Below are 23,364 nucleotides of genomic sequence, written 5' to 3'. Positions count from 1 at the left end.
CAGCACTGGATTGGACATGGGTATGAACTTGCTCTAGTTGAGCCTGCCTGAATGAGTAGAAGACCAGGTCATCTCCAAGGGCCAGGTCCAACACTAAATTCTATTGTATTCATGTTCTCACTTCAGTATATATGCAAAATACCTACAATGTTTATGATGTTACCCTGCAGAGACTATGTAAATACTTAACAGGGAAGATCTCTAGATAGGAAGAATCTAGAATCTCCTCAAATATAATTGCCCTTAAAAAAGCCTAAGTTTGGTGCCATAATACTTATTAAGAAGGTCATTTTTTAAGCTCTTTAATTTCCTATTTTATATATGATCTTGTTAATAGCACAGATTTATTTAAGTGATGTTTAAGAACTTTTGGGGAAAGTTTAAGTTTCTACAGTACAGTAGTTTCTGAAAGATGGTTGTTCAAAAGTAATCTTAGTCTTACCTGTTGTATTCTCCCCTAACTCCAGTCCCAAAGAAGGATTTGTTAAAATTAACTGGAATCTCTCATCACCCTCAGGAATATCATCATCGAAAATCATGACATCAATAGATTTATGCCTTTCTCCATCAGCAAAAAAGAGAGTCTGTGAGTGAACACAACATTGAATATAAAAAGCATTGAACACTTGCAGCAGTTAGTAAGTACACAGAATTTTTCAGTTAAGGTATGTACAATTCTTTTAAATAGAAATGAATAGAAGGCATGAAGAACCATACTCCCAATGTCTCTTGTAAACTGATCAAAACCAAAAAAAAGTTCATTTTGTTGCAATAAAGGTAAGTAAGAATATTTACTTTGAAAGTCTTGTTGTAAAAAGAGAAAAAAAATGTTTCTAAACATATATTCATAAATGTTTTATGAAAAAAATGTTTCTAAACAATATTATATGAGGCAGATGCTTGAAGTTTGAAAGTTTAGAATGCATTTTACATGAAAACATTTTAATATTTAAAATGAAGGATATTTTTATTTCATCCTATTTGGATGACAAAAGCAATTAAGTGAATTGAAATACCTAGCTATATTGCCAATAATTTTGCAGAATATCTGCAGATATTCTTTTGAGAAAGCTGGAAAAATGAATACTGTATATAGAGTGTGTTTCTTACCCTTGAGGTCACATTAAAATCCAAACCCAGTTGTGCCTCCAAATTTTGGGCATAAAAAAACAAAGATACATTTCCATAAAATCCTCTGTTTCGATGTGCTGTTATTGACAGATTCCTCTGAGTTTCATTAACTTCAAAACTAAAATAAAAAGAAAAAAAAATCTCAGTGCTTATTAGATGGTATTCTTTTGAATATGAGAGCAGATTGTTATTTCATTTTCACTCTGTCTACATGCATCTCATATGAAAAAGTCATTACAGTACTAGTAGTTGTCCAAAAAGAACTTTCACAAAACATACACTAAATGTTGGTTCTCAGTGTGAGAATCATGTTCCACTTCCTAATTTTACTGACCTAATTGATTCTTTGTCCTCAGAAAGATCTGACCCTAACTTTAATGGAAACTTTATCATTAACTAAAATAAATGAATAAATAGGCAACGCAACCACTGACACAGTAGGTTCTTCAAGGAAAATAAGACTTACTTAGTACTTTCCCATTCAATTACTCCTCTTACTCCATCATTAGCATCAATAACTATTTGAGAAGCTATACCTTCCAAATCTAAAATATAAAACAGAAGGACAAAAAAATAAATAAAATGTCTATTTCCACAATATTCAAGAATCACAGAATCATTTCTCAAATCCTTACTAACTTTATAGACAAAAATGTTATTTTCCATTTCCAGAATGTTGAGAAATTAGATTGAACAAAATAATTACAAAGATTCTGAAGAAAATTGTTCTTAATCCCTTAGCAGAGTGCTATTGACACAATGTCTGTTATATTTAATAATGCATAAAAAGAAAGAAAGAAAAAAAGACTACAGAGCCTAGCGAACATTAGGAAGGCTAAAAACAGCACAGAAATGCTAGGAAATATCAAAAGCAAGATTTGTTGTGCAATCTTAATTTGTGATGATGATGACACTCAACATTTTGCATGATGCACTGAAAGGGACAATGAATAAGAAATTCAGTATTTTATCTTCTATTCATGTTCAGTGCCTGATCATAAACCTTAACGGCATACACCTCAGATTCTGCTAATACAGAATTATTAATTTATTTGTGGACTGTTCTCTTACTTCATGCAGTGTAATACTTTGTTGCTAAACATAAGGAAAAACTTGTTTTCTCTGAGGGTAGTAGGACACTGCAGCAGGTTGTGGAGTACCCGCTTTTGAAGATATCAAAAGCCATCTGAACCCAGTGCTGGGCAATGTGCTCTAGGTGACGCTACTTGAGCAAGAGGTTGGACTAGAAACCTCCAGAGGTCTGTCCAAGCTCATACATTTTTGGAGTCTGTGATTCTGAGCTATACTGATTCAGAAGCATTCTCATAGTAATCCTGTGAGTTTCAGAGATGTCATTACACATATTTCAGTGTGAAAACACTGAATAATAGAGGTTAGCGCCACTAATGTTAGCGGACCACTAATGTTAGCGGACAAAACCAGACGGTTGCAACTTGTTTTTTTCTGAAAAATCGGCCTTGATTTGTTCAGATTACCTTACATGATTACCTTAATTTACTTCTAATTACATTTTATAAAAATCTAAAAAAAAAAATTGAGGAATGACAACTTCTAGAACCAGTCTGACCGCATAAAATGAATCCATAAAAAATCTATTTTAGATCTGTATTATTTAGATACTTAGCTTCATAGAAAAGATTTTTATCTATCAGGCCAGTTAAATTGCATAGAAGCTCTCATAGAACTTTTTCTCTCTTTCCATTACTTTCATTTTTGCATTTAAGTTAAGCTGGTTCTTCCATCTTCCCTAGAAAATGGGAGCCGAAGGAGCAGGGACAAAAAACAGAACTATATGCTTTCCGTTCCTCCTCCCTTTCATTAATATCTCAGATCATATAGCGGTTATTTAAACTCACTGTGCTGTATCACAGACATGCTGGGCATATCATGGCCATGCCACAAGTGGCATGTGCAATATATTCCAGATGTATTGGGTTGACTGCATATGCCAGTAACATGTGTGAAATAGTCATCTCTTTTGATATTAGACTGCTACCACGATAATGCTAGATATCCAAAACAAATGCATTGTATTCATAGGGAGCTGAATTCTCAAGAAGAAAACTAAAGTATGTAAACAGTAACTAAGTAAACTAAAGTAAACTAAAGTATGTAAAGTATGTAAAAAATAAGAAAATTGTCTGACAGTAGAATTTATTGTGACATTTTATCATTATAACAAACTTCTGTCTCATCGGTTAAAACATTCTTTATGTCAAATCGATTTAAGCTAATGCAGATAGGGTTAATCACAGGTCACAGTCCACAATGGAAGGTGATAATATATGGCACCTAACACAACTTAATTCGGATTAATCCATTCCATCTTTTCATATTTTATAGTCAATTAACTAATTAGAGCCTAGTCTCTAAAAATCTGGGAACAGTCTTGCAGTTTACCTTTCAATCTGTAATGAATTAACTCAGTCACCTCTATAGGCATGCAAAGAAAAGGGAGAAGAGTCAAAGGTGTTAGAAACAATCAGTATAACTATTTCTTTAGTACAGTTGTTATTAAAGCCAGTAGGGCTTTTGCTATTAAATTCAGAAGAAGCAGAATGAGTAGTTAACGAAGTAAATGATAAATGAAGATAACTGGGAGATTAGAAAAGCTATAGTATATAGATAAAAGCAGAAATAAAAACACTCTTTTAAAAGAATTAACTAAGAATTAACCAAGAATTAACCAAGAATTAACCAAGAATTAACCATTTACCCACAAAGTAATTTGAGATTTTTGTTTCCATTATGTACTTAGATAACATAAATCAGACGAAAACACTGCTAACAGAATTTTTCAGATAATTGTGCTTTTCAATTGATAATTACTAAATCCTCTACAAAAATTACCCAATAATTTTTCCAGAGTCTAAAAAATGCAAGAAATAAGTGCAATAATTTGCACTTTGATATCCTACAATGCTTTTGTTATCCTATAACACCTTTTTTCTCCAGATAATCCTGGAGAAGCCTCTTGACCTAGCTAGTAAATGAGTGTGATGACAATAATCTCCAGGAGTATTATAATGTGTATGCAATTCAAATAAAAGAAAAAGCAAAGATAATTCAGTAAATTATACCTAGCTTAGGCGGGAATGAAGTTGAATGGTTCATGATGAGTTCCACTGAAGACAAATTAACTAAGAAGAATTCTTGCATCTCTGGTATATCATCCTGCAAAACACAAATACAGTGCATACTCTTTGCATTTTCCTTAAGAATTATTGATAAAGGTCATCAAAATGTAAGTCACTAGAAGTCTGTTATAGTAAAATGACATTGGAAATAAATTACTATTCTATAAAAACAAATAATTATGTATAAAATAAATAAATAAAAGAAAGAAAGAAATTATTTTTATATTGTGCAGAAATACTTTATTTGGCTCTGCAATCGCTGATCTTGAAAGAACACTGTAAAATACTGTATTTCATGAACAGGTACTCCACAGACACTAAATTATTCCTTTATATAACTTTCTGTCCAGCTTCATAGGAATTAAATCTCAACCCAGGAAAAGTACAATGGCTGTAGCAATCAGTTCACATCAGTATGCAAGTAATGAAGTACTCCATTCTGAATAGTTGCTGCAAAGCTTTAATCAGACAGCTTAATTTCATTTATACAGAAGTAGAGTTTTTTTCTGCAATTACTTGTTCCCTTTCAAATTTAACATTGAGATGAAAGGCATTTTTCTAAACTGCAGTTAAAAATATCTTTAAAAAAAGCATATGTTGCAAGTTTTAGGTTCCAAAATATTTCCTATTTGAACTGTATATAGAACTGTACAGATTTAAATGGTTTAAAGTTTACCTCTAGAATGGTAATATTTATGGCAGCTGATGTTTCTCCTTCTTCTAAAATCAGTGATCCAGAAACAGGTATATAATCAGTTCCTGGTTCAGCCATGGTGACTTCTGTCTCATTTCTTATAGTGAGCAATCCTGGAACTGTTGCATATGTAACATTGACAGTACCTGTTTAATTTGTGACAAAAAGAAAAAAAAATCAATTTCTAGATAATTTTCGCTGACAGAGAAAAAGAAGAGATAAAATGCTCATCTTCAAAATGAAAAGAATAACTGCAGAACAGAAGGATTAAAAACATTAATACAAAGCACACTGGAGCCAAAGGGCTATTGATTTCAGGGGGCTTTCAGTCCAGCCTTTGGTGACTCATGCAATATCACAAGACACAAAAATCACTAGCACCAAATGTACTCAGAGATTTAAGGTGCTATGGACCTTATAGTACGTTGTTGAAGCACTATCTAGGACATTTAATATATTACTAGTTACAGTTTTGGTGCCAAAGGAAATAGAACATTGCAAAAGTGTTTATCTAAGAAAGGTTCTAAAGATAATACAGGGAAGTACAGCTTAATAAAGCTAATTTCCTTCACAGGTAGATTCATATGAACTTCAATACAGAGTAAAATGAGAGGACACACTGAAAAATGTTACCAAGGGGAAAAGTTAGATGTGACTTTTAGAGTAAAACCATGCCTCACAAATCTGTCAGAGTGAATCAAGCGGCAAAATGTAAGGAGAGTGATCTTGGAGATAAAATGACAGGTGAAAATTCAAAGCTAGCCTGTGTGAAATTAAATGTAAGGGATAAGAGAGTCTTAATTCTAAATAGTGGTAGACTTTATTAGGAATTTCCACTCTGTAAGAGCTATTACAATTAAAGTGGATAACTATCTTAAAATGTTAGTTTCCTGTGTATTGTTCAAAAAGTAAAGTAGAATATCGATTGAAGTTTAAAAAGAAATGGGAAAGATAGAAATTTCATTAAAATGTTTAATTCCATCAACCTACTATGTGCCCAGATCTTAAATATCAGTTATACTTGGTTTGCTCATTACAAAACAAATACAGGACAAGATATAGAGGGAGGATTATCACAAATGTCTAAAAAAAGTATAAAAATGTAAAAAGGCAATTATTGTACTTTTTTTCAAAAAATACAACTGAAATTCTCAGCACTTTTAGAACAGAAGAAAATATTTTTGCCCATGTTACATTAAAAAATTGTGGAATTTTCTGTATGCTAAAAGATAAAACTGATTCAAAAAGGAATGAGATTTCTTCAGAGAAGACAGATAAACTGAAATTAGAGTTCTGGATGAAACCTTTTCCACGGGAAGTTCCTAAACTGCCGAATTCTAGAAGTTCCAAGAAATATATGGAAAGTTCACTGTATACATAATATTTTTCTCTTGCATCTTTTATTTCTTCTGAAGAGACTAACACTGAGACTCATTAAGCATAAAGGTAGCATCTGTAATGGACACCTAACTTCATCACAGCTTCCAGACTCTTTGACATGGAAATGAGGACTACGGCTCTGGTTTTAACTGACAGTCCCAGTTCTGCAGTAGAGAGCCTGTAAGTTTAACTTGGGGAGCCTAATACTTGACTGGATTCAAGATTGCCAAACCTTCTAGGTTCCCTGCCTTAGCTTTCATTTACCTAGTGATTACTGAAACACAAAAGTTCCAGTATACAAACCAAGTGATCCAAATTCTCTGTTAATAAAGAGCTGAATAGTTTTGTTTTCCTCTGGAATTAAAATTTCCCTGGATGTGGAAGCAAAATTCAAGATTCCATGTGGTTCATCACTAGCTTCTACCGTCAACACTGCTTCATATCCTTGACTATCTAAAGCAGCGGCTCCTGTTGAAGCAACTCCTGCAAAAGCACCAATAGGCTAAAGTCAATGAAGTGCTAGGCAACTTTCTTCTCATTATAATATTATTATTACAAATAACAAACAATTATGCAATGCGAATGCAATGAAACCAAAACCATGATGCACTTACTTAAGTCTATGGAAGGTGCAGCACAATATATCTAGTATGTATATTTACAATTTAGAACAAATGCAGAAACATACCATCACAGTAAAAAAGCATATGCCATAAGTGTAAAAATCTCAGAAATGAGCAAACCTAATTGAACAGTCACAAACATCAATAAAATCCTAAATCCCTAAAATCAATAAGGAAGAAAGTAATTCACAAGCTTAACATTAGATTTCATTTTTCATTCATTCCATTAAAAAATGACACCCTTGCCACTGGATATTGAGCATGCTAAAGCAAATTCTATATTTTAGGCTAGATGTTCTCTTGGCGAATAACTGCTCAGGTACCAAAATTCGTGCTAGTCTTCATGGATGGACAACAGGAGCTAACAAATGATTCTAGAAGTTGGTAAGGTACATAGCAGCAAATAATCCATACCAAGCTAATGATATGTTAAGGCATTAAATTCCTTTTAATACAGAAGAGTTTAGAAGAGTTAGAGAATTGGACTGGTTTCTTCTAATTTAAATAGTAAGAATAAAATATTTCTTTTACCTTGAATTCAGAGACATATCAGAAAATCTGGCTGGAGCATGATAAAATGTATGTTACATTTATGAAGTCCTAACTGAGACATCAAACATATTCTTAATACCAGCTTTTGTATTAATAGAACACTGCAACAGTGACTGATAATCCAAGAAAGCTTCTGAGACCAATACTGGGAAATACAGCTTCACATATCTATTTCCATACATATGCACATGTATTTGTTCATGTAAAGTTATGCATATGCATATATATAAATGCAAAAGTATAAACATGTATATATAAAAATATTTTATTAAAATAGGAAGAACTTAATATATTTTTCAGCAGTTGGAGTTTAGTCTTGCACCTCCAATATGTTTTTATTTATATGACAGATATTATACCATTAAATTGTATTTTTATGATACAACATGCTATAATTCTGCATTACCTTGTGTTTTGACGTTATACAGGATGATTTTATACTCTTCCCTTTCTTCAGGAATATGGTCATCCAGCAAGCAAACATACAGTGTTGCATTCAATGACTCCTGTTTATTTTAATGACAATTTGATTAATCATCACTAAAACAATACAAGCATACTACAATTTGATAAGCATTTTGAATGATTCCTATAAAAATGTTAAGCTAAAATATCAAAAAATATAAGGTCTCTCCAGTTTAGAATTCGAAGAATATGGGAACAAGTAAATAATGAGATCAAGAAACAAGGACTGTTATGAAAGCAGACAACCTTCTTTTCACTTTCACAGCCCTAAACACAATGTTTTCCTTCAGCTATTAATTCTGCTTATGGTCTTACCTCAGGAAAAAAGAGTATTCCAGAAAAAAAATCAAAATTTTGTTTCACGCGATGTCCAACAATCTTCCATTCAACAGTAACATTTCCCAGTCCTGGGGAAGTTCTAAGGACATGGAACTGCACTTGTTCTCCTAAGAATAAAGGACAGGGTACAACGTTCTGGAATTTCCTCTTCTACACATCAACTATAAAAATTGGCACGACTCATTAAAACATGCACAGACAAGAGAACAATACTGTATTACAAACCACACAACAGTAAATGCTCCGTATGTACTATCTATAACACAAATAATCTTCTACAACTGCTCTTTGACAAGAAACATATATTTCCCTATATTTACAGTCATGAGACCTTACATAATGCATGAAGAAAAATGCTTGAAATTACCTGTAAAATTTATTTATTTGAGTTTGAACTTACAGACATTATTGGTGTTAGAAAACATTAACAAAATGTTAATAATTTCTGATAATTTGTGAAGGTATCAATATCAATTGACAACAGCCATACTTAAAAAGAAAGTATTATATTTTTCAAAATTGGAAAATAATAATTTTATTTTAATTTAATTAAAAAGAGCCAACTACTTCAAAATATTCATAAAATTTAGAAAATCAAACATTACACATTAGTTTAAGATTGCTAAGAACATTAATTCAAATATGGATTTAAGAGATTAACATATCACACCAGCTTGTAAAATTAGTGCTATTACGCAATACGTTCACATTATAGCATAGATCCTTATTTATAATATCTAAGTGTATTGCATATGCATTTTGACAGCATTTTTCGAGTGTATGTTTTTCAAGCTTGCCAGTACATTCAGTATCGCATTGGCTTTTAAGAGGAATTACATGTGTAAAAATCATACTTAGATGCACAGCAATAATACAATAGCAATAATACATGAGATTTATTTTGCTTACTGAAGAATGACCATAACTTGAAAAAAAAAAAATCTGTGCTAAACCTGGAAATAGATCTATATATGAACCAATTGATTCCTACACATATCTAACAAAAGATATTAGAGAACTGATTAATCAAATTGCATATCAGTTTGTGTGACCTATTATGAGGGCTCTTCATGCTTCAGGAAAATAACCTCAGTCTGTTGCACTGCATATAGTATCATATCACTAGGCATGCCTTAGATTTGACTTAAATAACTTATGGTTTCTCTTGTGCATGCACTTAAAAATCAAAGCTACTGCAAAGCATCCAAAACTTTATCTTGTTGCAAGGTGGCACATCTATGAAAAGGAAAGAGAAGTTATGAGGCTTCATACAACATGGCATAATCAGGGAGATTAGCTGAGTTGGTCAGGTAATTTCGGGAGCATCCAGTTAGGATGGTATCTTGCTATTCTTCTATATTATATTACAGGGCAGTATATCACATAGCTAACACTGACAGGAACAGCTCGAACATTTTCTAGGTATGATACTTACTAGTACAGAAATATTGGAGATGCATGTAGGCTAGCCATCGGTGGCAGACCTACCAGTTATTAATTTCAAGAGTCCTTAGTATTATTCATTAAAATACAGTATTAATACTGTTAAAGAAATAATACAGTAACTATGTCAGCCAATTTTCAAATATATACATATATATATATATAAAGTTTCAGCATTTCATACTTCAGTTAAGCCTTGGAGGTGTACACCTTTGTCTTAATTTGGCCCATATTTCTCTTAAGAGAATAACAGAATTTATTGACATCAACAGCGTTCTGTTTCCACAATCAGATATCTGAGGGCGCATTCACTGTTTATGAGTTCCTCTGAGACTGTTTTGTCCTATTGTTTAACACCGCACTGAAATCCAGGCTATCCTATTTGAGAATTTTGTACAACCACTGCAAACAAATAAATACCTAACACAAAATTTGTTTCTTCAGTATCATTACTGAACGTACAAAGAAGACAAAGCCTGTTTCAATACAACATTATACAATACAATGAATTTCCTTCAAAAATCACAAAATGCTTTAGATATGAAAAGATGTTACAATTTCTTAGACAGCTTTACCAAGACCTTTAGTATCCCTATGCAGAAAGAAAAAGGAAAAACAAGCTCTGTATACACACTTTTTGATATACAATAGGCTTCAACAAATACTAATAGATTTTTGACGACTGGAAGGATATTTGTAGGCTAATTCCACCTTTTCATTTTATATCTTCTAATGTTTAAACATGCTATCTATATTTCCAGATTTCTACATTTGGATTTAAAAGTGAGATACTAAAAGCATCTTTAGTTTGTACAAATCAATCAAGAGGAATGGATTTATCAGGGAGAAGGGTGCCCCAGACATCCTTCTCTTTTCCATTAGTTCAAACCATTGTAGTGCACAATCTTGCAATACAGTCATCTCTACAAAGCTGTTGTAAGCCCCTGCCATGCTAAGGAGCTGTGCCTCCCCTGAAAAAGGTGATAAATATTCACATTTTGAAAATAATATTTGCTTGATGGATAGTAAAACATAATACAATAAATAGACAATATAATGATATTTGGTAAATTTTACTTTCAAAACAAGAAAGCCTGGATATTAAAGGTGGAAAACCGTAAAATCTGCCATCTGACAACCACAGAACATTCTTTTCTAACAAATGATTCAGTGTGCTTTTTGTGTTGTTGCAAACCAACAGATTACTTTATCGGAACCTGGAAAAATTAGAGTAATTTCCAAACTGTAACAGAAGACCTAAGTTCCAGATGTTCAACAGTTGCTACCAGGCAATAATGAATATTTAAGTATTGGAAAATGTTCCAAGTCATCATAACCTTTGGAACTGAACCAATTTGCATTAATTCTTAATGCTCATTAACAGCTCATCTTAGCTTGTCAGATTGCAGCTGGCTTGACAGGCTGATCAAAACTATTATTCTGGAAAAATAAAGGATGGAAAATGGGTGCCCAAACATGAAAAGACTTAACAAAAACCTAGATGAAAATCCAAAGATCATTTTCAGGAAGGGGTAAAGAAGGAACTCTTGGTAAAGAAGACTACCCCGCCCTTCAAACGTAAAATTCAAGGCACAAAGTGCTGATTAATGAACACAAAGATACCCACCTTCACGACCAATAACAGATCTTGAGGTTGTCTGAAAGCTAATAATTCCTGCCACATTATCATTTGCCAGAATAATCACTGTGACAGTGTCAAAATCAGGCAGAATCCGACTCCCTCCTTCAGTGTGAACCAGGCTGATTATGATACTTTCATTATCCTCTGGCTCTGGATCATCCAAAATGGTCAATGTGACCATTTTCTTTGTTTCCCCTGTAAGGACAAGAACGTATTCATATACAGGCCCATATAAACCATTTCAAATAAGACAAATCACATCATTTTATAGCAATTAAAAATACATATATAAGGAGTACAGATAGAGCATATCTATTTACTTATCTTTCTGGAACTTACTGACTGTCATTATGAAGTTGTATCCAATTACTATGGTCAATTATGGTCAATATGATGATTATTAAATGCACTGTGTATAGAATGATTGGGTAGGAATTATTTCTGAAATCTTCCTTTGCATTATGCATTCCCTGACTTTACAAATGAACTTTAAAAACTTACGTACTTAAATTACATGTCTTGTAGTGAAAGTTACCAAGTACGTAAGCATTCTGATGCACTATGCCATCTATTTGTGTATACTTACTGGGCCAGGGAAAGCATGAAAAAGGGTTATCATGTTAGCCATTTGCCGTCTGCATTGTCAAAGAACAATAATTTAAATAGGAGACACTATGAATTGCCTGTATGTATAGAATTCATCCAACTTTGCAGTCCTATTGCTCAGCAGATGGGCATAACCAAGCTGTGTTTTATGGTTTTGATGTAAATGATTTTTTTATAATGAACCTTGCCTCACCTTCATCAAACACCAGAATCTCACCAACACCTACAAAATCCAGGTCTGGGATAGCAGTTCCACCAATGACATGCCATTCCACTGTCACTTGTCCCAGGCTGCCTTCTGTTCTGTGTATCATCAGCTGCACCTTTGTCTGAGGACGCTCTTCTACTTCAACGTACAAACCTTCCTCCGTTGCGTTGGGACTTATGCTGTAGAGCTTAAATACTCCAAAGGCATCTCCATTCATCATTATGATAACCGTGGAAGTATTTGGCTGTCCTATAGTTGGCTGATTTTTTAAGCTGGCTGAGATGTTCAGTAGTTCAACTTTCAAAAGGGATACAGTGAATTTCTCATCCAACTCTGGCAGACTGTCAGGGAGTATAGTAACTGTGAGATTTGCAAACTCTTCCCCTTCTAGCATTATGGCCCTCTGACTTTTAACAGGTTCATAGTCACTACCAGCAACGGCTTGTGTGCTGAAGAGAGTGGATGCACTGGTGGCATTTTTCTTGTAGGTCCAAAATTCTGAAATATGAGTTAGTGGGCTGATCTCTGATGCCAGCCAAAAGCAGAACGGAATCCCAGAAGCACTGGAAAATGCAAAGGCTGAACACACTTGTTCTTTTAGGCACCGAGTTGCACAGGCATACAGAGGGTCATCTGCAGCTGACACATTCACTCTAATCTTGGATGGCTGCTCAGGAATTCCTTGTACAGGAGCCTCATAAAAGGCCAGGATATCTTGACCTTGCTCAATGGCAAGAGCTATAACATCAGTGTCAGAAGTGCTGTAGAAAATCCAAAGCTCACCAAAACTTCCCCCACTAAAAGACATAATAAAGGCAAAAGTTATGCTAGCCAATGAAGGATAGCCAATATTCTGTATAATGCTGGTTAAGAATAATGGAACAAAAACTACTGACCCTCTTGGATTTGTTGAAAAAATCCAAATAATGCATTAAAATGCAATCCCTTTGAAGTTAGTACCAGAATAATTAAGGTATCACTTTGTGTGGACAAGTTTGATTTACAGCCCAAGCAGTAGTCTGTTAAGAATGCAAATTTGATTTTTTTTCCCCCTAGGGATTAGATTGTTGCTCTTAGCACTTGCCAGCTCTTCTAGTTGTCATGGAAGAAAAAAGCCAGTGATGCTCAGCTTTGTCATCTTCCTTCCTATGTGTCCTCAGAAGGGAACATACCACCACCACCATGTATAAACCTTGTTTTCTTGCTTCTTTCTGCCATACACAGTTTGATTCATTTTGTCCTTCAGCTCAAATCATAGAAATAAGCTATTGTGTGACTTTATCTCATCTGATGATTAAACAAGATCATACATGCAGGGATTTTATGTACATTTCTAATAAGCGGTTATTTAGTCCCCACCCCCCCCCCCAAAAAAAAGATGTTTTGAATAGGCAGACCAAGAAATCAATGCAAAGACTTTAAAATGAGAAGCACATGAAGTTGAAATTATATTCAAAATTTTAAAAAGAACAATAATTATATGCAAAGCCAACACTATACAGACCTTCGCCTGACTGTTATGTTTGCGAGCAAACTTCTTTCTAGCGGCTCTTGAATTCGATACAAGGAGCGATCAAAGAAAACGGTGCCATAAGGATTATCATTGGCAGGTATTACAATATTTGCCACTCCATCTAATCCAATAGCACCACCATTGGAGGCCTGAGTTAACTCTATGTGGACAACCTCAAAAGGAAAAAAGAAATACAGTAGAATAATTTATGGCACTTCTAAGATTAATCACAAGCAATATATAATCTAGATTTCTGGCTCATTCCCCCAGACTTTTTCATCCATTTCTCTAACATGTCAAAACTCTAAAATTATTCAAGGAAGATGAAACTGTTCGACTTACTTCATCTATTTCTGGAACATCATCAGGCAGGATCTCCAACAGAAGCATCTGAATGGTTTCCCCAGGGGCAAAAGTAATATTACCTGAGACAACCTGCAAGTCAGCATCAGCAGGCTGTCCATTAATGGTAGCAACCCACTGAACAGTAACATTACCAAGTGTCCCAGCATTGCGGATTATTGGCAGATTTATGGCTACTGATCCTAACTCAGGCTCCTCCACAATGAATTCAGTGATCTGAAAAACTAGGAATAGCACAGAGAAAATTGCTTCATTAAAAGTAGCACTGAAGGTAAAAATACTATCCTAGTTATATTTTTAAATCAAATATTTTGGAGGAGGTGAGGTAATCCACCTACCTCAATAAGGAGACCCCCAATCCATTTTTTTCTTTAATAGGGCTGAATTTTTGACACGTCAATTGACCGAATATTTTTTCAGTTTGGTTATACTAAAATATTACTATTTCTTAATTAAATATTTTAATTTAGTTTATCGTATCTTGTTTTACACTGCATTCATCCTGGCTTTCTCTATGTCTTTTGTGAGTTTTTGTTCAGTTGTCCAGTAACAACTCACCCAGAATTCTGCAATAAAATTCTTAACAGAAGAATGAAAATATAGAAATAGGCCTCATTTACCAAAAGATCCAAAGGGGTCGTCAGAAGCCTCAATAGTTATGACTGCCCTAGTTAAGGATCCAAGCAAGGCTCCTCCTGTTGTTTGATTCAGCAGCTGAATGTAAAAGGACTCCTCAACTTCAGGATTGATATCGTTAATTATATAAATTGGCACAGCTTTACTTGTTTCCCCTTCTAGTAAGACAACATCTGATGAAGCTATACTATAATCCTCACCTAGATTTGTGGATGAAAAAAAAAAGAAAAGCATAAAAATACATAATGTATCATGGTTCATCGTATTAAATATACCAATTATGTTTATCTTTTCTTTTTGCATTCACATTCATTCCCCCATGTTTAAATGGGCAGTTCTTTATCTTGAGACCTAGACAATATATATATTTTTTATTTCCCTTTGCCTTGTAGAGATCTGGATAGATTAAAGTAAAAATCAACTTAGCCAAAACAGAGTTTATATCGTCAGAGAAAGAAGCAAGTACATCATCCCCTTCTGCTAGGAAAGACGTACTTAGGCTAATGAAATACTTATGCCTTTATTTTCCAATTGTTCTATGACTTTTCAAGATGTGAAAGCCAACAGAAACACTTCTATACAACTAGTTATTACTAAAAAGGAATAATTTATCTTCAGCAGGGACCTCCCTTTAGGCAAACGTCTCTAAAAATGGATAGGTGAAGTGCTATGATACACTAAACGGGGAATCAGCTTCAGAAACTAACTCGAAACACACACTGACATCTGTGTGACACCTGCACACTCATTTAGAATATAAGTTATATAAAAATAATGCTGAATATCTATTCTTAGAGACTGCGCTACCCTCCGATTCAATTATGGGCACAGTGGGTTGGATTCATAATTATCTAAACGGTTATGACCCTGCACACTTTGTAAGGGTCATCCTTTCTTCATGTAGCTTTCCTGTAGTAGGGATCAACTGCAGAATTTCTATTTTATTTTATTTTTGAAGAACAGCTAAATCCCCACTCCTCCACTTCTTCCTTCAATGAACTCACCTAATCATGCATAGCATGATTAAATGCATACTAAAGGACTAACAGTACCTGGATATACCACATACCTCCTTTTTTTTTTTTTTCTTTATTTTTTTTTAACAGGAGTGAAACAAGCTGCTCACTTGCTTGACTGGTTTTTCTTGATGGACTGATTGTTGATGGACCATTAACAATGACCAGTCGTAGAACTTTCCAAAAAGCTCATATGCTGTCTTTCACAGGACCTAGATTTCTAGTTGCTAAACACAGTCTACTGTGGTAGACTGTAAGTAGGCTGGTAGACTGGGTAACATGTTGGTTTTCAGTAGAGTATATTCAGTATGTATTTTTTATCTTGCATTCAAAGCATGATTTTTCAGCATCAACATTAGATATGTATTTCTGCTATTCTGCTTTCTTACCAGGTGTTGCGGTTATTGGCATAGCTTTAAACTTCACAGAAACATCTGCAAAAATTCCCCCAATTCTGGTCACATTAATGATTGGTCCAACATAATTTTCAGCAACTCGCACAGCTGCAGCTGAAAGCTGAAGTGTTCCGAAAGCGTCATCATTGGCAGTGATAATTATTTGAGCTATTATCTCACCCACTGATCCAAGTCGAGGAGAATTTAAAACTGAAATGTAACAAAAAATGAGTTGGGGAGCCGCCAAGATACTTGTTGCCTGTGGCTATAGATTTCACAGATATATAGGAGAACTGAGTGGCTAGTTACTCTTTGCTTTCAATAAAATTATCTTTTTAGAATTGGACAAAGCATGTTTGAAACTGCACCAAAACACTTTTGGTGTTTGAACTGTACTGTGGCAGAAAATGCTATTTTTTAGTAACTCGGTATTATTCTTTTGGAGTCTATCATCACTCTCATGTAGAATACAGGAAGAACTGGTTATTTGAAGTTGATTGATTTACTTGTTTGTGCACAGGGCAAACCAATGTAGTGTGTTGTAAGATCACTCCAAGTAAAATCAAATTTAATTTTTACACTTACTGTAATGAAATATAAGCTACACGGCAATCTCTCCTTGCAACTGTCCTTAACACGAATAAATTAGTTAAGCAATTAGACAAGTCAAGAAAGACTACAGCATCAGGCTGCAACCATCCAAATGTATTTGAATGAGAAATTAGCAAGCATTGTCTAGATGTAAAAAGCAACATGCAAAGAGTACAATACCGTACCAGTTTGTTTTAAATTTTTTTTTGGCTTTCAGAAAGCAATATTATCTAGGTCCATTATTTTCTAACATTATGTTTAATAGAAACAACATCAGGTGAGCATTATACAAACATGTGCATTAATGCACAAAAGCATTACAGCAACCTACAGGTTCAGAAAGGCCTTGCTTAGAAGCATATAAAATGACTAAAGCCATGCTCATCAACCCCAGACAAATTACTGTAGCAAGGGAAATATATGCTGACAGTAGACAAGAAAGTTAACTTGGGGAAGTCTAAACTAAACAGTTTGGCACTGTAAATTTTTATTATAATTTACGTGACTGCATTTTTCCTATCAAAGACGGATGCTCACCTACCTACTCTAGAGAGACTGTCAAATACTTACTTGGCCGATCCTGCACTTTCTCAATCAAAGCAATACTGCTTAGCTCCACAAAAACAGATTCTGACCTCTCAGGGTCATTATCATCCAGAATAGGAAGAGTTATTGTGGTCTCACTTTTATTGGCTTCGAAGATCACAAAACCAGAAATAGGTAAATAATCTTTTCCCTCCGTTGCTCTAGCTATGTCAGATGGAAGAAAAGGTGACTGTTCATCATCACCAATAGATCTGTATGTTACCATTACTGTTCCAAGAAGACCTCCACGCCTTACTATTGTCAGGGAGATATTTTTGGCTTCTTCTTCAACTTTAATTGGTCTGTTTTTCTCAGAAAATATGAAGAGCCCATATGGATCATCATTAGCTAAAATAGTTAACGTTGCATTAGTATGAATTCCAAGACGACCACTGGAGACATTGACGATCAAAACTGAAAACATTTCATCCAGTTCAGGAACTTCATCAGGTGAAACTTGCACCGTTATATTTGCTCTTGCTTGGCCAACACCAAATGTTACATTCCCATAATTAGATATCAGGTCTTCTGTAAGATCACAGGCTATAATCCAAAGCAGTGCCACCTGAGATAAGGCTCCATGAGATCTCACAACCTAGGTGCAAAATAAAAAGATTTACATACTCTTGTAGAAAATAATATAAATGAAATCCATTGACATTATGTGTTAACTATAAAGCCATCTTAAAAGAAGCATAACTTTCCAACTCAGGTTTGTTGTATCTTTTTGGTGTATAATCAGCATTTCTATTAAAAAAAAAAAACCTCAAATATAAGCAGGTACAATTTGAAATCTGTAGATACAACTGAGATCAGAGATTATTATATCATTTAGGTGCAAGTTGAATGACATATGAAAAATGAATTTATTAAAATAGGTGTGTGTTTTAAAACATTCTAAGTCCTGTGGATTTATAAGAAACCTGTTACAAAAACCCCATTGAAAACAGGGACAGACAAGGATTGTATAACAGTGTAAGACTCAAAACTTTCTAACCTGCAGCACAATAACGTTATCTCCATCTTCCGGCTCACTTCCATTTACAGAGAGTGACTCCGTACTGAATTCAAACACACCATGAGCATCATCAGAAGCCTCAATAGTCACAATGATGTGGGATGCGATTCCCAAGCTAGCTGTAAGTTCCAGGAAAAGATTATTTTTTTCTATCATCTACAAGTAATTAATGGTCTTTTACAACAAAACTACAGAGAAGACCACGACTTGAATGTTCTGTGCTGTTTCGCTTTTGTGTTCCTTAAATGCAGGATGGCTATCCACATAGATAAGAAATGGATTTCAGTAACGTCGCGTAGAACCCTTTCTGATAGAACAATGAGCCAAAGAAAAAAATAAATAAATATGAGTAGCTTAATAGAGAAATGGAAAAAAAAGTATAAAAGATTTAACAAATGAAAATGCAGCAAAGTCAGGTCGATGGGGTGTTATATGACAAAATACAGCATAAGAAGGACAGACTAAATGAAAGCAGGTCTCATAATAACAGGAACTGGAATAAAAACAAATTAAAAGAACTCCATTACATTCTACCACTAATCTGGCTACCACTAACTCGGTGCTGAGAGAGAAACTGCCTGACATTGAAGAAGATAATTTCTGAAAACAAGGAAAAAGGAAATACCACACCAGGAAGAAAAACAAAACAAAACAAAAACAGTCCAGAAAGTCCAAGAGTCTGATGAATTCCTTTATTTTTATAGATGAAATTTAGAATGAAATAAATTTTATTGGGGTGCTAATGCAAAATTTTCAGGTCTGGTGGATTTGACAGGTTTGGACTATCCATTTTAAAAATATCTAGATTAAATCATCTTTATTTTATGCAAAAGTTGAAAATATTTCAGGAAAAAACACAATGTAAAGAAATCAATCACAATTTTTCTTTAAAATTTAAACAGATTCACTTCTCTCTATGAATGTTTCTGCCACACAGAAAACCTAAGTAATATAAGGCATGTTTTAAAGCATACAGTAAGGTAGGTTAGGCTTTTGATTACCCTAAATTTTAAAACGTCTTTGCTTTTTGCACTTCAGAAATTTGTCTATTTTGAGGCAAAACTAAGTTTTCCTTTCAACTCTAATATAGTTTTGACAGCACAGAAAATGCTGTTCTCTGTTACAGTTAACATATTGTTATTGAAACCCTGTCTAAATAAAAATAATGTTTTGAGAAAGTTAATTGAATCCTGTGTAACACTACATAAGTAAAGTAACACTATGACAAGCTGTGTGATTATAGTAATTTATATGAAATAAGAATTAAGAATAATTCAAAATGCTTACCATGTTGATGGACAGTTGGAAGGAAGAAATCCATGCTTCCATCACCACTTCCACTATCATCATTTCTAAAGAGCTCAGCGACTTTAAGATGACAGACAGATACATATATATATATATATATACACACACACACATATATACATTTATAAACAGAGAAAGCAGAAAGTAATTTCAACATTTCTGATACAACAGGGGAAAAAATAGAAGGAAACCTTCTAAGGAGGAATTTCTTTTGGTTATGAAATTGTATAAGATTTCTAGCAAAAGTGAGAAAAGGCATTACGTATTTCATCTTTTACTTAATGTATCATGTTGAAAATAGCAATGAAAGGTCAAGAAAGAAAGACAGCAAATACAAGACTTTTTTCTTATTCTTTTCTTTCCCTCTTTGTGTTTGTTCTTTCTTATTCCTATTTCAAGTTGTATTATAGAGTATGTATTATGTATAGTTGTATTATGGAGAACTGGAAACTTATTTTAAAAAATGAGAAAAAAACCTAAGCTCTTATTCCAGTATCTCCCTCAATGTGAAAACATTATAAGAAAATCTATAGGAGACTTGACTAATGGACTCATGTAAATGGACTATTTTGTGCTTGCAGTGATGGTGGAAGAGATGTTTTATTTAACTGTGAAAAAAGATTGTCTTTATATGACCTAACACATGGTAGGAATCCAGCTTCTTTGGGGTCTGATTGTTTCTGTCAATGATTGAGATCAACTGAAGAGCACTTCTTTCCCAAGAAAGAAATACAGCTTTTCAAGGAGTGGGAGCTGGAGATGTTGTTTGGTCATTTTCAGAAATAACATTGAAAATAATCCCTCTTAGCATACCTAAAAAAACTTCAGATGTTTGTGCATGAATACTGGTCATGAATATGCAGGAAAGGAATTTAGATGCGTCTTACCTCCTCCTTCTGGGTTCAACAGCTCCACTTTAAAATCTTTTTCTAATTCAGGCACAGAATTATCAGTGACGTTAACAGTAATGTACTTGTATCTTTCTCCTGGTTGAAATTCCAAGGTGCCCGCAGTAGCCTGTAATATGAAAGTTCTTTACAGTTTGTGAAGTCCCATCTTTTCATCCATATGAAAAAAAGAAAGAACTTTCATGTTTTTTTAATATATTGACTTTTTTAAGTTTTCCAAAAACCTGCTCAATCTTTGCTGTCAAATATATCCAAACTCACAGAATGGTGAGCATTTGCATATATTTACATTTTTCCAGCCAAATCTAAGTAAAGTAAGCAAAAATACAGACAGGTTAAGCATGCAAATCCAGGTATGTTTAAAGGTGCATCGTGGTACATGCACATTAATGGGCATACAAAGTTTGAACTGTTCTGCAATAATGGCAGACATCCCTTTTTTACTACATCAACAATTCTCTTTGGAAAACAAACAAATGAAAACTAGAAGGTTTTCATACTAATTGCAATGCTTTGTACACAGAAAAGATGTAAAAGTGACATAATTATTTACCTCTTTAAAGTGAACATTAAGGATTCAATTACCACATTACGGTTCTGTGAAGGAACCAATGGGGAAAAACTACTCAACATGAAGACTATCCCTGGAATAAATGAATCTAAACAGCATCCAAACTACACCACGTGGACAATGGCCATACCTGGTAATCTTGCGGACTGAAAGCTGTAAGCGGAACTGTCCTGTATTCCACCACAACAGTCCCCAGAAGGCCCTGCGCACGAACCACCAGTAACCTGACGTGCCCAACCTCCTCTTTAATGGTAATATGTGGCACAGAAGACGTGGGGGGAATCATTTTATCACCTGACTGAGGAGGCAGCCCCACAGAGAACTGCAGCAAACCTGGCAGATGAGAAGTATTATTTGCATAGCTACTTGCATCAAGTTTAAATGATTTATAAGCAAATCCATAATTTATCATATTTATATTTTATGGTGGTTCTGAAATTATCAATTATGGATATGCCCTTAGGCCTCAAGCATGCTATTTCCAGGGATATACTGTGCACCATACCCCTTCCTACTGGTATCAACAAACAGTATATTTTAAATGAGCTTTGATAAGCCACAGTGCGATAACAAATTCAGGTCTTCCCCAAGGAGCCTCAAGATGTCACAGTATTGGATACTTATTCATATAACAAGCATGCAGAAATGGTCTCATCTGATAGAGACCTGTGCAGGATCTGCTACACACAATCTTTATTTGCTCCCATGAGGGAATCATCATCTGCTTCATTAGGGCAGTTTTGAGGCCTTTTTTGGTAAAATTCTCAAGAAAAGACAACTCAGCATTCATTCTTATACACAAATAAGGAATGAACCTTAAGTTAAATAAGTGGCATGTTTAGCACTGCCTTTTCAAAAATCAAAGCTGAACAAAATTTTTATCTGTTAGGCTAAAACTATACAATTATCTGAAACAATGTTGTATCATTTTCATCATTGTTACCGTATGGGTGGTCACTGGCTTTTATACTAATATCAGTAGTTTCCTTTTCTGGATCTATGCTTGCTCCACTGTTAGGAGTTGAACCTAGTTTTCCATCTCCAGAAACTGCAGAAACTAGAGTCACCCGGAAATACTCATTTAGCTCTGGAATGTCATCATCAATCACATGCAAATTTAACACCTGAAATAGGACAAAGTTGTGCTGAGATGAAAGCATGCAACATACATCATCAGATTTCATGACCCTATCCAACTCATTGAATTCTTTGATTAGTCGGTCAATTGTATTTGCTGGGTGGCTCCAAGTAGTGCATATAGGGGTTTTTTTTGATTTGCAGGTAAATTAACTTACCTTCTAGGATAATATCTTACATTTATAACATCTGTTTAAAAAAAGAAAAAAGCTTGCAGCTATCAGAGATGATGGTATATTTTCTCAAATGCTTCAAATTCCATAAATTCCAAGCATATGTATGTGTACATATAAGTATACGTACGTGTTTTTGTATAAACATGCAATTATTTATTTTCATACTTAAATAAGCACAGTTTCATGTGTGTTGAAAATGAAAATTTGATAGATTTCAACATCGTTAAGAAACTGTGCCCCTGGAGAGACATTATAGCAATTCTTCTAATTTAGAGAGCAAATAAATTAAACTTGTTTCTATCACTGATGCTTAAAATTTCAGATCATCCCTGTTTAATATAAAACTACCTCTTGTACAGAGTAATGTCATAACCTCAGATAACTCCATCTTTCTATATATTCCTTTATGTTGTGACATGGTCAGAGAAACACACACAACAAAAAGCTTAAATAACTAATCATATTCAGAAGCATGAGAATGAGTAGATTACAAACGTCAGTTTGGCTTCAGTGAATTTGTCTACTGCCCTCACAGTAATATATATATTTATTTATATTTAGTTTTATATATATGTACACACACATATATAAATGAAATAGAGGATAGCATTTTCTTCTAGCAATTCATCCTAATTATTACATGAACAATATTAGAAAACCTAAAGGTACTTTCTACAATACTGTGGTGCTACCATACCACTTCTTGAAATGAATGTAAAACTCCTGTGCTACACCAGTGTGGGAATTCACAGAAACAGATCAAGCAAAAAGAAATAAAACATGGGTGACAGAAAGTGCATAACACTTCATTTCAGCAGTGCATATCTATTTAACTGATGTGAAGAAGAGCTTTAGTTAAGAATATCAGACAAAACTCCATCACTTTCCAATCTCAAAAGTGATTAA

The 23,364-nt window shown here is 34.1% G+C and overlaps 1 protein-coding gene across 1 annotated transcript in view; it reads right to left on the bottom strand.

The window, feature by feature from the left end:
* Positions 1 to 23,364, bottom strand: part of ADGRV1 (adhesion G protein-coupled receptor V1) — a 235,298-nt gene that overhangs the window by 176,112 nt on the left and 35,822 nt on the right. Inside the window, exons 23-43 of the mRNA XM_088519599.1 lie at positions 22,089 to 22,269; positions 21,276 to 21,478; positions 20,554 to 20,683; positions 19,646 to 19,726; positions 18,338 to 18,477; positions 17,326 to 17,935; positions 16,159 to 16,374; positions 14,738 to 14,953; positions 14,097 to 14,341; positions 13,746 to 13,927; positions 12,227 to 13,038; positions 11,413 to 11,622; positions 8,319 to 8,449; positions 7,945 to 8,044; positions 6,667 to 6,846; positions 4,966 to 5,129; positions 4,233 to 4,326; positions 3,553 to 3,585; positions 1,598 to 1,676; positions 1,111 to 1,249; positions 443 to 584 (exon numbers count right to left, since the gene is read on the bottom strand). Coding sequence (XP_088375725.1) covers positions 443 to 584; positions 1,111 to 1,249; positions 1,598 to 1,676; positions 3,553 to 3,585; positions 4,233 to 4,326; positions 4,966 to 5,129; positions 6,667 to 6,846; positions 7,945 to 8,044; positions 8,319 to 8,449; positions 11,413 to 11,622; positions 12,227 to 13,038; positions 13,746 to 13,927; positions 14,097 to 14,341; positions 14,738 to 14,953; positions 16,159 to 16,374; positions 17,326 to 17,935; positions 18,338 to 18,477; positions 19,646 to 19,726; positions 20,554 to 20,683; positions 21,276 to 21,478; positions 22,089 to 22,269 — 4,288 coding nt within the window. The remainder of the gene's footprint in view (positions 1 to 442; positions 585 to 1,110; positions 1,250 to 1,597; positions 1,677 to 3,552; positions 3,586 to 4,232; positions 4,327 to 4,965; positions 5,130 to 6,666; positions 6,847 to 7,944; positions 8,045 to 8,318; positions 8,450 to 11,412; positions 11,623 to 12,226; positions 13,039 to 13,745; positions 13,928 to 14,096; positions 14,342 to 14,737; positions 14,954 to 16,158; positions 16,375 to 17,325; positions 17,936 to 18,337; positions 18,478 to 19,645; positions 19,727 to 20,553; positions 20,684 to 21,275; positions 21,479 to 22,088; positions 22,270 to 23,364) is intronic.

Source organism: Tinamus guttatus, unplaced genomic scaffold (genome assembly GCF_059628265.1).
Source record: "Tinamus guttatus ecotype Peru unplaced genomic scaffold, ASM5962826v1 Tinamus_guttatus_pri_ptg000062l, whole genome shotgun sequence".
NCBI classification, from domain to species: Eukaryota; Metazoa; Chordata; class Aves; order Tinamiformes; family Tinamidae; genus Tinamus; species Tinamus guttatus.
Note: the sequence above shows the minus strand (reverse complement) of the source record. Positions and strands in the feature narration are given on the sequence as shown.